This window comes from Anopheles moucheti, chromosome 3, assembly GCF_943734755.1.
Source record: "Anopheles moucheti chromosome 3, idAnoMoucSN_F20_07, whole genome shotgun sequence".
NCBI classification, from domain to species: domain Eukaryota; kingdom Metazoa; phylum Arthropoda; class Insecta; order Diptera; family Culicidae; genus Anopheles; species Anopheles moucheti.
The window spans coordinates 66,146,286-66,161,728 of record NC_069141.1 but is presented as its reverse complement, the minus strand read 5'-3'; the positions used below and the strand labels follow the sequence as shown (position 1 = coordinate 66,161,728).

Sequence of the window (15,443 nt, the reverse complement as noted above, 5' to 3'; positions counted from 1 at the left end):
ACGTTTTATCGAAGCGGATGAAACGTGATCGGTTGTGCCAGAAGCCAGCAGATGAATGAGCTGGCAAACGAAATGGGTTCCATTATTTCTCCCCCCCCTCCCCGGGTGCTGCTGCCCCGGATATGGGATGCGGAACGTGGTCGTTACGATGCCGGTTGTTGTTCTCTTCCCGGTGCCCGGTGGTTGAAACCCAGTATCCAGCTTAAATGATGACAAAGCTGTAAATCGAGTGCAAACTTCGTTTAAGTTTAGTGCATTTTATGTTTTACCGGTTTCTTGCTAAAAACACACCACGTCATGCTGTATTGTAAAAGGAACTAATGGTTAGTCCCCCTTCTCGCATAATCCAATTTGCAAAAGAGAACGTTTGGAATGTATTGCATGGCTATAAAACCTGCAACTATCTCATTAGTGATGCCGAATCCCGTGCATCCCGTTCGTAATTATTTCAAACAATGCGCTAGTAGAATTACTACTGCTTATACCACCGTGAGCTGGGCAAAATGCACCCAGGAACGCCAACATGCTTATACGCGCTCCAGGATCTTTGTATTGTATCTAATTTTAGCTTAATAGCACCCTGGGGGGAATGAAACTCTTCCACCTATTTGCAATGTGACCCAAGAACCAGGTAGTGCGCCCAGCGAACAAAAAGTTAAATTATGACTACTACAATTGAAAATAGGTTAGGATGGTAGAAGAGAGCACAAAGCAGATTTCAATCGAAATACAATAGCGGGGAGGAAAATGGGCCACTGTTGGGGCCACCCTGTCTACCCTTAGGGCGGTTTGTTGCAAAATGACAGAAAGGACAGAAAGCTGAATGAGGACCCTTTTCCAAGGTCCCTTTTTTAACTGGGTGTGTGTGTGTGTGCGTGTTGACGATTGTAATGCTTCGGCTTACGATGGAACGGTTGGTTGGAAGAAAATCAGTTGACAATTGCACAAGGAACTTACATTTCTAGGATACTTTTATGCCGAGGTCATTTTTAATGAGCACTGTTTAGTATTTTTTTCTTCTTCTGGAGTTTGAATCATTCCGCAAGACACGCCAACGATGAGTCCAACGAGGATGGACTGAAATGACAATTATGGACTGCGCATCGTTTCTGTCCTCATTTGAAGGAAATGACTGTAAATAACTCTTTTGAAAATTATTTATTAAGTCTTTCTATTTGGAAAGATGATTTTTCGAATTATCGCAACCAATTATTGTGGACGTTGTTGCAATAGATCTTATTCATTTATTTATTTATTTATTTATTTACTTATTTATTTATTTATTTATTTATTTATTTATTTATTTATTTATATATATTTATTTATATATTTATTTATTTATTTATTTATTTATTTATTTATTTATTTATTTATTTATTTATGGAAAATAATTTGTCCGCCCATAAGGCTTAACAAAGTAATCTTTTAGTCTAATCTTAAATCTAATAACGCGTCAGAGGAGGAGGAGGAAACAAACAATTTTGAAATTTTGCCTAGTTATCGATCGACCCTAATAAATTCCAGATGAAATTTCGATAAAAAATACACAAACTCGGTGAATATTTGAGGTTTATACCGTAATATTCGTGCTGTAATAAAATCGTTCTGACTTGACCAGGTCTCTCATTCGTTTTCTGGAAATTCGTCTATTTTTTCCGTTAAAATCTCTTAGTTTTATACAATCTTTTCACTTTGTTAGCGTTTTCTCGTCCATTCAAATTTTTTACAAAACTCACTGCTCCCGCCTTTTGCCCGCTTGCACAATTTTGGTCCTCTCCAATGTATTGCTTCCCGTTTTGCGATACAATCAGCGTACCGTTTTCTGACACAATTACTGTGGTGAACAACAAAAAAATGCCACCCCGGAACTTGGTTTTGATTGTGATGCTAATAGTCTTCTTTCCCTTACCTTTGCCGTTTTTTGCGCAACCGTTATGCACGCATTAGTGGTTGAGAAAGCAATTTAATGTTCACTTCCGCCCCCCACACACTTACCCGAGATAGATGATTGTCCTTCATTTATTCGCTCAGCTCTCGTCCAAGCAAAACGGGAAGCTGCACGAACGCTGTTGACGTTCGCACGGCATCCGTCGCCGATTTAGTTACGTGTGTTTTTTTTCACCGAGAACCTGCTTCCGGTGTGCTCCACATTTGGCTCGCGCGGCTATTGTTGCTACATGTGCGCTGTAGATAGAAGGAAAGATAGATGCTGCACAGCAACATAAAATGTGGTCGCGCACTGGAAATGGACCCGGTTGGGGGTTTAGTAGAAGGGAAAGGTGAAGAAGAGGCAGGCGTAAAGAGGGCGAAACAGTCTCCTTACAGTCCTCGAAATAATGAGCTCTGTGCTGGTAGCCGATGAGCTTAGAGAGATGGATGTAAAGTGAGGTTAGCATTCGTTTCGTTTTCCTTTTCTCGCCCCATTTTTGTGTCGATTTCTGCAGTGACCACCAGCGCCGCATTATCATCCAGCACTTGCCGTACTACCGTTTCGTTGGTGGATAATGATGGATACATTTTGTATTCTCTTACCGTCCTGAAACGAAACCGTCGCTCTGAATTGAATTGTCATGTTGTGCCGGTCGAAAAATTGTCTGAATTTTGGTTAAAAAAAACGAATTAATAATTTTGAAATATTTGTATGAAATGCACTCACTGGGTCCATATATGTTTGACCCTGTATTACTTTTCATTCATTTACTTTCACTTGTTGTGCTACAACGCAACTACCGTGACGCTAACAGCGATGAGCGAAATCGCCCTCAGACAATCCATTCCCGCATTCGCGCATCATTCTGGATAGATATTAATAGATAAAATACGCTCTACCCGAAAAGTGTCTGCACTCTTTTCACTCCTTCCTGTTTCGTCGTAAATTTTCTTTGAATATCGTCTGGAAAGTGGAATATCTTGTATCATCGCGCACAAACCGCCCCCCATCTCTCCCACGCGCAGTCTAAGTGGCCATCAAGTGCGATTGCCATGAATGGAAATTGTTATGACTTCTTGCGGAAGTTTGCCGTTTGGCCGTGAGTGCTAAAAGGCGCTTCGTTGCCCTTTGCCGCCACCGCACATACACCAACCTTCACACCCCATATAATAATTGTGCACACAGTTCTTCCTTTTGCTCTCCTATCTTGCCCGTGGCCGGAAGTCCTTTAAACATCCGCACGCCGCACACGCAAGCACATCTTTGGGGAAGTGGGGTTGTAATAAATACGGCCCGTGCCTGTGTGCAGTGTCGTAGCGAGTAAACTGCTGTGCCGATGCTTAAAGGATCCTAAATAAACATTACATAAATTTGATTATGGCCCTTTCGGCTGATTGATTAATTATGAAGCGGAAGGCATTTTACTGCGCGTGAGATGGCTATGCCATGCTATAGTGCCATTCGTTCGGTTTGTCGGCTTGTTACGCGTCTCGTTAAGGCGCATACCGATTTCATTATCTAAAGCTGTTGGTAAAATGGTGGCAATGCCAAACATTACTTAACTACACTTGAACGAATCCTCTGTGTACGTTAGCGGCTGCTATCCCTACGAGACTTACCATTACGAATGTATACACCATGCTGTGCTTCGAGTGTGTGTGTGTGTGAGGGAGAAAGAGAGAGTATGTTTAGTGGGAAAATAAAGTGGATTGTGATCTCAAATTAATCCTATTACAAGCAAAATGGCAAATGAATTCATTTCGGAACAATATGGTCTGTGGTACGTGCACGTCCATTCCATATGGTGGTTGGCTTTAGCCGTAGTACTTCGTTAATAACATTGTTAACGACCAGGATACAGGCAATCAAAACAAGACAGAAAGGAGAGAGACAAAGTGACCCAGATGGAAAAACACTATAATATTTGATATCTCTTTGGCAAACATCTGTGCGAACAGTACCATATTTTGACGAATTTTGCTCAGTATGAAAATATATTGTACGTTTCTTAACAGTAAAATATAACTTATTGAAAGAGTCCGTCTAGTAGAGCATAGATCTTATGACTATTAGATCACATGTAGATGTACGCTCAGGCAATCATTCATGCGTTATCCCCCTTTCGTTCCGCATGGTTCGATCGCTTTTAACCTGACCAGCGAGAGAGTTAGTGCATCCTGACTGAGAAGAATAATAACTACTTTTAAATTGGAAATGTCTCAACTCTGCCACGGGGAAAGCAGCGGAGCTTTCGATGTGCCATTCGGTACTGTGTTCAATCGTCTAAAGTATCACGATTTGCCCTCTTTGCGTGGGCAACAATTTCTCGAAGGTAAAGAAATGATGCATCTTTCAGCTGGGCGCGCTGTATGAAAAATGCAACAGCATTGCGAAAGGTAACCACCCCGGGAAGGCGAACGCGGAAACTTAAACCATAACTCATAGTAACAGCGAGTTTAGATTGTCGATCCCTTCCCCCCCTTATCACGTTCCCAACACTAGCCCGGAAGAACTGTGAATTGCAAAAAAACCCGGTGTAGCACCACAACCTATCGGAGCTTACGATGCTGCTATGCACGAATAAAAAAGTTTCGCTTCATTCTCTCGGCGCAACCTTTTCCCTTCTTATCTTTTGGTAAGGTGAGCAGCAGCAACGGAGAGAAGAAAAAAAAACAGCTTCCGAGATAAAAACATGGTCCAGTTATTCGCAAAAGTATAAAGTTGCATTTATATTTCCCTAAGCTTTTAGAGCTCTGTTCCGTTTTCTGTTGGCAAAATCGTCTTATTTCAATTCCTCCGTCTTTAGCAAATCGCTACCCATGCAAAAGATTACACAGCTTTTTTCGTCTTTCTCTCTCTATCTCTCTCTCTCCTCGTCTTTATATCTTTCATATAAGGTTTGTGCACCATTTCCTCCCTTTTTAGGATTTTTTTTTGTAAGCGTGTAAGGAGAATATCTTACATTTCCTACCAGTGCGCATAGTGCTGTTAGTATTACTGATGCGGAATGCAAAACAGCATCGTTGTTTATTCTGGTAACACCAGCATTGGCATGTTTGCTTTCTATTGCACTTAGCACAGAGAGCCTTCTTACAAAAGATATAGGCGTTACGTAGAAAAAAAACGCTGCTGAACGTGCTGAATATTCATCCCATTTACATCCCTACCCACCGTGTTATGATAGGTTACAAAAAAGCTATAAATTTTACAATGATATTCAGACAATTGGTATTTTACAATTAAATTTAATATTTAAAATTGGATAAAACGTTTAAGAAGAGGCTCCAAAAACGTGTAATGTTCTCTGTGTTTTTTGTTTGTTTGTTTTGGAACAAAAACGAACATTATGCTTTTATCACCTCTCCCTGGTCATTGTAAGCCTTGGATAAACTTTATGCTCCACGCAAAGTACCGTTCCCACCAAAGGTGGATGCAAAATAGCAATTTGTTACGAGATTGCCGAAGTTTTTAGCCATCATTTGCAAAGTGCAAAGTGCAAATTCTTCTAATGCATTGTTAGAAAGTGAAAGGAATAGCCTGCACTGCTTTACTCAGTGTGTTTTTGCCACGTTAGCTTTTGATACCTTTCAGGTGCCATAATTTTGCAATGTTCAAGAAGTAATCCGTAATAGAAGTAATTCGAGTATAGAAGGGAGAATTTTATAGAACGAGTTGATCTTTATGATTAATGTTTGAATCGGATATTTTTATTTGAAACAAGAGTTAAATAGTTCAAATCTTCAAATCAAATCTCGCTTCCAATCAACAACAACGAAAATACGAGAAACATCATTTAGCGGCAAGTGACATTCTCGACTTTAAAACGTTTCGAAGCTTTGTCTCATTTTCTTCGGTGCTACCAATCCGATGCAATCAATTGTCCGTTTTATTTGGCCCCTGGATCTATCTGCAGATATAATTCAATCAGCATCGAATTTCGCAACTAAACCGGGTGACTGATTTAGCAAGCGTTTGTTTCCATAACGACCGCTCTTATTGGATTATTTGAGAAGGTGCTGTGTGTGTGTGCGTGTATTATCCTTCTGGGTGTCATGTCCTTCCATCTGTACGAAGTTTGGTAATGTTTTTATACGGCACGTATCGTTTGTCCCATCGCGATGGTCAAGAAAAATGAGACTAACGAAAAGATGACACTAAGGTTACGGTGCTTTCTACCTGCCGACATGAAATTCCTTCAGTTTTGTACTTTTCCTTATACGTGATCCTTTTTCTTGATGATTTGGGAGGGATACGTTTCGCTATCTGATGAAGAGCGATAAAACTACTTTAATTCAATTTTATCATTCCCAATCTTAGGTTCATTCTGTTCGGTTCTATTCTTGGGTAATTGTAAGGCTTTGTTTACAATTGGATTTCATCTTTGAAACCATAGTTTAGTAGTTTCAAATAAATAATATCAATATTTCACAATATTCATGATTTTTCTTCTCCGTTACTATGCTTACAGTCCGATTTACTGCAACAATCCGAGCAGGAATCGCCCAGCAACGTATCAAGTGCCAACACCGCAGATGCCGCCACGTCGGTTCTGAGCAATGTCAGCAACAATAACAGCAGCGTGAACAACCAAACAAATGCAACCGTTTCGGCGGCCATCGCTGCGGCAGTCAATTCAATAAGCAGCAACACCAGCCCCAACAACGCCATCAACACGAGCAATAGCAACAGCACCGTTAACGGTAGCAGTAGCAACAGCAACGTGAGCAGTATGGTCGTGACGGCCGCTGGACCGATCGGTACCGGCACTACGACCGTCGTTTCGGCCATTCCACCCACCATGACCTCGTCCGCGTCGGCGGTAGCGCTCGTGCAGCAGCACCACCAGCAAACGATACAAGCTCAACTGCAGCAACAGCAGCAACAACAACTCAATGGCCAACAAACGAACCAGCATCCGCAACAGCAGCAGCAGCAGCAGCAGCAGGTGGTGGTCAGCAGTCAGCAACAGCAGTCCCAAAGTGTAGCAGCAGCCGTAGCAGCGCTGACTGATTCAAAATCACAACCAAAGCGACTACACGTGTCTAACATACCTTTTCGCTTTCGCGATCCGGACCTTCGAACTATGTTCGGGGTAAGTTTTGCAATGAACCCAATCCTGAACCACAATAAATAAACCGTTCAATTCTGTTGTTTTCCAGCAATTCGGTTCCATACTAGACGTAGAGATTATCTTTAATGAGCGTGGCAGCAAGGTATGTATTAAAAGTTTCGATACTTCCTAATTAAATACACGATCGTATGAGTTGTGAAACACAAAAACAATGAAGTTCTAGATCGTTTCCCTTCACAGTTAGGATCTTGACTCGAAAAAGTAGCTTTGGTTTGGAGGAAAAGACAACTTATTCTCTTTGACAGCGTATAACGCCTAACATATCGACTACATTTTGCGTAGTGTACAAAGAGAATCTGTTTCTTTTTCTTCCAACGAAGGTACACTTTGGACTATTGAAAAAGGTTTAAAGAAAGCGTAGGAAGTCATGCAAACCGAGCATCGCAATGAACGTTTGACACAAATAAGAATTAGAATGAAAATATTACCATCTCGGAAAGTGAAATGATTTCTTAAGCTTCTCTTAAACCAGCAAACGCAAGAGACACGACACTATTGAATCCATCCATGTTTGAATTGTCCAACGAAACAGAAAACACGTTTAACTTACACGTATTGAGGTTCATTCAGCAAGATATAAATTGTTGTATTTATGAAACAAAATCTACACTTACACACGAGATTGACACGAGGCTTGTTAATGTTGTTACAAAAAAACATTACCAATGGTTTCTTCTGTTGTTTGATACAATCTTCATCCATAGTTTGTACCTTCTTTAGTCGAAAACATACAGCGCATCCCAGACCCTTGTCACTTTCTCTTACGGACATCAAACAATTTCTATTCCATTTCGTTCCTTTACATATGTTCCAGTTCTACATGTTTGTTCCCCTGTTCACTGTCCCCTTTTGTTTAGATTGAATTACATACTAGGTCTCCTGAGTCATTTTCTTCCGTCGCAAACCACAGCACTTACGTACTTCCTTCATCCCATGCTTTCTTTATTATGTGATAATACATTTTTTGTTTTCATCTTTCCGGCTGTTGCTTAGAGTTTACGTTTCACGGATAGTTAAGTCCTAGGCAAGTGTACTATTTTTATACTTAAAACAGTTGTTACCTTGACATGTTACGGTTGGTTTCCTTAGTTTTATTTCATGCTTTTTGGTTGTTTCTTTCTTCTTTTGTTTTTGTTATTTTATGTTACCTTTTTCTGGTTATGTTTCACCAATCAGGATCATCACTGTCACTTTTCATTCTTGCAATCACGATCCTCTTACATACACACACACACGTACACACAAACACACCCGCAGCTCTTTTTTCAAGTCCACACCCCCCACTATAGTGACACCAGTTGTTTGTTAGCGATGCGGTGTATGGATAACATTTATCTGTTCTTTTTTCTTCTTCTTGTGTGGGTTCTGTATCCATATGCGGCATTTGTTGATTTTTTAACGTTATCTTTATTCTGATTTGTGTCATTGTGTACGGTTTTTAGACAGGTTATGTCACCATAAAACAACGCTATTACTATTACACGGAAACACATTTTTGTTAGTAAACTTTTAATTACACACAGGAAGTTTGCGCTGTGCTATTTTAATACGTTTTTCTTTCATCTGTTCACAATATCTATTCTTCTTATGTCCCAGCCTGCATCTTGGCGTGTTCGTTTATTGGTTTTAATATCAACCATTTTAGGTTTTCGTGTTCTTAGACTTTGAAGTTCATTTTTTTTCAGTGTAATGATTTTGTAGTTGAATTCTGTATTCCTGTTCATGTGTTCCTTTTTTTCTGTCGCTATTTTTGTTTAATATTTTGTTTCTTTCCCAATCTGTCCCAAGTGGTGTATGTGCTTTTGGTTTTGAATCCATTCATAGCTTTGGCTGGTTAGTTTTGGACAGGTGATTGTATTCCATCGTTCATTCACATGTGTTTAGTTTTGATTCATTATTAAGACATGTCGTTAAATATGTATTGTTCCTTTATCATTTAATATTTTCTATGCTTTTAACTGTACACGTATTCCGTTCTCTCGATTACATATTTCGATAATCTAATGAAATGAAATACTTTCACAAATTTAAAAATTTTACACATTACTTAAATAAACCAGTGGAAAGTTGGAAAGTGTGATGCGTGCGTCGGCTGTTGACGCAGCGGTATAATTATTACTTTATTTTGTTGCTCCCGTTTCGGTGTTTGAACCTTCCTGTATTGTTGTTCATTGTTTTGTTATAAACATTTCCTTATGGTTTGTCGTTTTGCATGTTTGGCTGAACCTACGGCTTGCAAGAATTGATTTTAGATTAACTTATGCCATGGCGTAATGAAAATTTAGATTTTTTTTCAAAATTTCTAATGAATGCCAACTTAAGGATAAGGTTTTATTGATTGTAATGGTACATGTACTATCTATGTACTTGGTTTAGATGTTTTTCCCGTAACCGAATTGATAAATGTTAAACTTATTAAACTATTTAAAAATAATTGATAAAATGCACTGTTTAAACAATTTAAATAATAAAGTTTCCATTGCTACTGAATGATGAATAATAACATAAACGACTAAAGAAAATCGTAAGATGGAATAATCTATTTCCATAGAACTACTTTGGAAATTCTTGTTTTTGAAATAAGATATGATTATTATCGTGTAAGATTACGCATATTTTAATTTAAAAAAAATCTGTTTATAGTAATGATTAATGTGTAATATGAGCCATTTTGTTTTAAATTTCCTCCAATAAACAATTCTTTTTTTCATTGGTTTATTGGTTATACAGGAAAAAGATGATAACCTCGGAAATGACATACCGAACATCCGACGCGTCAAATATCCTTGTATTACACCTAATCCATGCTGTCGGCTAGGAAGCCCTCGTCGCACGTGGATGGGAATAAATCGTCCTGTTGCACATGTAGGTTGCAAGATGAGACAAATCCTTTTTGTCGCTTTGTTGGCGCTGATTGCTTTTCGTGAATACGACACCTTGCCTGTGATGAAAATGAAATTCTGTGTTGAGATTAATCTATCCACGAGCAAGTTCGTGCACAGTCTTTTGTAGATTTTGCCATATACCTTCGCGATTGGTACTTTATTACGAAGAAAAGTATTTTTACCTAACTACTTCAAGTAATCATTATTGTTTTCCTTCATGTTTACGTCTTTTTCTAGTTAGTTAAATCATTTCCGTTATTTCGATAAATGAATTCATGAATCAATCATTTAATTATGTTAATTTCCTTTGATTAAAATTGTTTAAGCAGTACTCAGTACGCAGTCTCAGCAGTCGCATCCAATTACACTTTCCAACAGCAATAAAGATTTTGTTTGATAATGTTTCGGTTTCCAGACGCCACAACGGAATTGTATTTAACACCGGTAGTTTCTGAGGATTGTGGAACCACACTTGAACCACACTCCATATTTCATCAAAAACTAGCTATCGATTCAATTGTTTGTCCGTAAGTTGTTTGTGTTTTTATGCTACGCATAGAAGTTGATTGTATGGTTGTGTGTAACTGTCGAACACCATCGAATGCGATGTTAGTTGTCTTCGGAATTTTACTTTTCATTTACATTTTTTGTTTATCTCGTTACCATGTCAAGAGATACCTACATTATACAAAAAAAAAACAAAAGAAAAACATTCTCTCTTTGTTTCAGTTTTCTATGATTACACTTTTTTCTTACTCACAATCCCACTTATTCAGCTTGTTTTTGTGCATAATTTCATTAAACCGGCAATTTAATGATCACCCCCCGTTGGTAACAGCAAATTTCGCAAGGAATCGAAACTACATCCGTGCCAACCCTATTTTTGTCCATTGCCACACCACAACACTATCCTCGACAGTAGAACAGCAAAAAGTGCAGATAATCTATCCATTCGTCCTGTTTTCCTTACCGTACATGAAGTATTACTATGGTTATATTACAGTCTATATAAATAAATATAAAATCATACAAGACGACTGACCGAACAAACCCAACAAAACAGATACGATAAATGATACCATTATATATATATACAGTTAATATAAATATAATACATTTTTTGTTGCACGTTGTTTTTGAGCGGACGCTGTTTTAATGCATGTTTCTTGTTCTGTCCTTGCATGTAGGGATTCGGTTTTGTAACATTCGCTAATAGTAGCGATGCGGAGCGAGCACGCGAACGTCTTCACGGCACTGTGGTTGAGGGACGCAAGATTGAGGTGTGCATGAAAAACAAAGTTTTTTCATTTTTCTTTATATAAATATATATATATATACATACATATACTATTGTACTTTCTCTATATATCTCTTATTATTTTCTTTCATTATTATTAGTCTATTGTTTCGTTATTGTTTTCTGCTTTATTTAAATTGTATCATGTTTTTCATTTTTATTTTATTTATCATTTTTTTACGTTGCTTTTTCTTTCATCACCCTTATGTTTAAAGTATTTTTTTTTAATTTTCAAACTTTCATGTGTCATGTTTAATTTCTTCCTTGTGTTTTTCTTTTTATTGCTGCTATGCATTTTGAGTTTCGTTCCTTATTTGAGCATCAATGATACTTACTATATACATATTCTCTTTAGAAAAGACGTTGCGTATATGAAACACTGTAACCATTCGATGTTTTCTCAGCTCTTCTAATGGATGAATGTCTACAAAGCAAACAATAGAAGAGTGTTTCATTCAAAACCAGAGCGATTAAAAAACCCCCCGTTGAAGTGCTGTTTAACAATATATGCAAAACCCCAAATCGGAACTAATTCTTCGCGCTACTTGTAGTTCGTTCGTTTAGATTGTGTCTTGTGGAGCATCTGTGTACTTTCAACTTCAGCCGATGGTTTCGAGTTTTTTTTAGTCGTTTCCTATTTGCGAATGAGTTTTTTGGTTGTTTTAGTTTACTTGCCCTCAAAGCCCAACGTTAAGTTTCTTCACATTAGACGGCTGCGTGCGTGCGTGCATTAATTTACAAAGTACTAGCATTCTTTCTTTGTAATGAAACATACCCTGCTATCCCCGTTGTGGATAATTTAAGCTTTATTGTTTTTTAATACGTTTTTTTTAGTACGCCCTATCCAATACAGAACGGTGGAAAAGTGTTACCAAGTTTCGTTGCATATTTGCGTTGAGTTTAGAGCAACATTGTTTGGAAGGAACGTGGGAGAGTCGCGCTCAAAATAGCACTAATTATTTTACTCTGTATGTATGCGGCTTGTTTGACACTCTGTGGTTGTGGAAGTACTTCTGGAATGGTAAAAAAATATGGAACGTGTTATGTTTTACTTTTGTGATTGCCATTAATTGTGCCTCGTACCATATATATATATATATATCTCTCTCTTCCTTGCGCAAGTTTATTATGCTCTTTATATCTCCCTTACCATTGTTTCCCTTTCCTTAATATTAAATCATGGTATTTCTCTTGTTAAATGCCTAGATATTTGCATTTGTGATTCTGGTTGCAAAACCATGTCGTTTAGTTTAATTTTCACCCACACGAATTACACACTTCACCAGCTCTCGCACAAACGAACCACGCACACTACATTCATTTTATACGCAATTAAAATAAAACACAAACGACTGTGTAGTTATTCGAGACTGTCTTCACGTTGTTATGTTGGAATAAGTAAACTTTAAAGTACGATACTGTTTTGCCATGGTGTTAATTCTGCTGCTTCTTCGTCAATACATCACCATTACAGTACGAGCCCGTATAGTGCTAAGTGTAACCTTTCGCATCATCTAGCGTAAACGTAAAAGGAGTTTTGTGTTTTGGATTAGCTTTACAAAATAAATTTAAAACCAAGTGCAAGTTTTTCGTTCCTTTATGTCCTGAAGTTATCTGCCTGAAATGCAACTGCGGTTTTAGGACAAAGCGTCCCCGATACGATCATGCGGCAGCTTTGAACCATACACGTTGTTAGATTGCACCGAATGCTCTTTCTTACTATAAAATAACGATTTCGCAACAGTTCGTAGGCGTTAGATACTTATATTCCTGTGTGCTTTATTTTTTACATAAAACTACTAGAATCCAAATTAGTTCAAGGCAATAAACCCCAACAGTCATGGAAAAATCATTCCTATTTCAAAAGAACATGTAATAACACGATTTGCTGTATGAGCAATCGAAATTTGTTAGCGAAAGTTTGAAAACAATAGAATTAAAAAAGAAAATAATTCACTTTGAAACACATAAACCACCATTCAATCAATCAATCGCGAATAATCATACCTGACTAATACCAGTCAATAATTCCCGTTAAGGACAATAATATCAAGACTGTACTGTTCATAAACTCGCAACTAAACTGGCTTTTTCCATCGTTTATCTGTTGATATTTCTGTTTATTTTTCTGCTGCAGAAATTAATAGCCTTTAATTGTTCATCACCGGCTCTGCGTCTGAGGTACAATAATTTGAACGGTACGTTCTATTCATTGTTATTTACATAAACATAAGCGACAAATCTATCGAAGCATTACACCATTACAAGTGTTCAGTGTTAAGAGCAGTAAATATTTTACACCATTCCAGAAGAGTACATCTGCGCACACCTAATGTTGGTGTAAATGAGAATTGATGTTAGCTAACTAGCTGAGCCTTGAGAATTTTCGTTTATACTTCAGTGTAAACACAATGTTTAAAGCACTTTGTGATACTTGCAGTAGCGCATAATTGTTTTTGAGTTAACTTGAATCATTTGTTATCAGGTTGCATCATGCAGCGTGGGCCAGACAGCACGCACTACATCAATAATTGATACTATTTCTTTCGATACATTTATATTTTTCTCCCAATGAAACTAGAATTCAGAGAAACAAAATTATATTTAGATAAATCTAACAATATTCTACAAAGCAAACGTCCGGCGTAATTTTAAACAACCGCTGCCGAACGATACAATCTCGTTCTCCACCATAACGAAATGGAGCAGGTCCCACTATAACTGAAAATTTTCAATTAGACACCAGTTCCACACTACCAAGAAGCTCAATTAACTTACACAACTGCCCGGAATTCCCCGGAGCATTGCGCCGTTCGCTGTGGCAGAGATTGTTTCGCTTGTTTGATCCAGATACAATTTTTCAATCGAACCACCCAATCAGAGAGAGAGAGTGCGAGTTGTCTTTTGTGGCCGTACGGGGTGTAAAAGGGGTATCTAAATGAAGGCGAAAAGAAATCAACCACTACCACCAGCAACCGTGCTGTCTAAGTGCTCCAGCAGGAGGAAACCTGATTGGCTACGCAATCGAATGTGGGGGATGTGGGGGAAAATTAAGTTTTCCCGGCGGCTAACTTGCTCACTGTCTTTCAGAGCGGCTCGGATGTGGGGCTCCCGATGAGCAAGATGTTGCTATTCAAAGAAAATTAATTTCTAGCATTTCTTCTCGAAGCACCAGTCGATTGGGAATGAGACCAACAAGCACAGTGGTGGAAAGAAAAACACATACATTCCGGTCACGCTTTGGCTTGCCAGTCGTTCTTATTGTATGATTGCTATCCGAATCAGCTGAAGCTTAAACCGCCTTGTCTTACAAAGTTATTGCACACAAGCGTCAGACTGATTGGATGTTTGCTCGTAAATTAAGGTTCGTGCAGGAAGGAAATGTCTGTGTGAAGAAAATTTCTAAACTATCCACCCCCGGGTGAGTAAGCAGCATTTTGCAGCAGGTTCAAGCAAATAGGGAAAACCAATCTCGTTTAAAAAAAGAAACAACATCTCAATAATATATGGGTCAAAAATTCCCTTACACTCGCCACTAAACGCGGCGATAATTCTTTAAACCTACATCAATTCCTTTCCGACCTTCCCCTCCTTTCCGAAACGAAATCCAACCTTTTCGAGCCATTGCAAAAGCTCCAAACCGAAGGCCATCAATACGTCAGCTTAATTTTTCCCACTCTCCCCACCTAACAACTGACCAGCATCAATCGTCCTTGTCCAGACGATTTTTGTTTTGCTTTGTTTTGTCTGTCCATCCGTTTAACAAACGTGAGTGGGAAACCCGTACAACAAAAAAGAGAGTCATAATATATGAACTCTTCATCGTAAATTTGTTGGAGAAAAAAAATACAGTAAAAAAGCTTCAGTATAACGAAATACCGACTGAGCGAAAGGGAGAGAGAAACACACAGTGCACTTTTATTTTAAGTTTACATCCAACCTGCATATAATCCTTCGGGGAAAGCAACACCGACAGCGGTTCTGAGTGGAACTGCAGAACAAAAAAAGGAGGGGGGATGCAACCAAAGATTTATCGCTATCCAATAAATCTGGTTGCTCTGCTGCGATAGTACACATGCGCCTGCTGAAGCGCATCGGAGGATCGAAAGCTCGTCCCTTCGAAAAAAAAAGTTCGAAGTCCTCTCAGAAGTTCTGACTTCACTTCCTAACTCACAGCGTGCTAATAAGCATTATATTCGC

The 15,443-nt window shown here is 38.5% G+C and overlaps 1 protein-coding gene across 1 annotated transcript in view; it reads left to right on the top strand.

The window, feature by feature from the left end:
* The window catches only part of LOC128305308 (mucin-19-like), a 159,950-nt gene that overhangs the window by 106,717 nt on the left and 37,790 nt on the right, over positions 1-15,443 (top strand). The window contains exons 5-7 of the mRNA XM_053042689.1: positions 6,399-7,022; positions 7,090-7,143; positions 11,134-11,226. Coding sequence (XP_052898649.1) covers positions 6,399-7,022; positions 7,090-7,143; positions 11,134-11,226 — 771 coding nt within the window. The remainder of the gene's footprint in view (positions 1-6,398; positions 7,023-7,089; positions 7,144-11,133; positions 11,227-15,443) is intronic.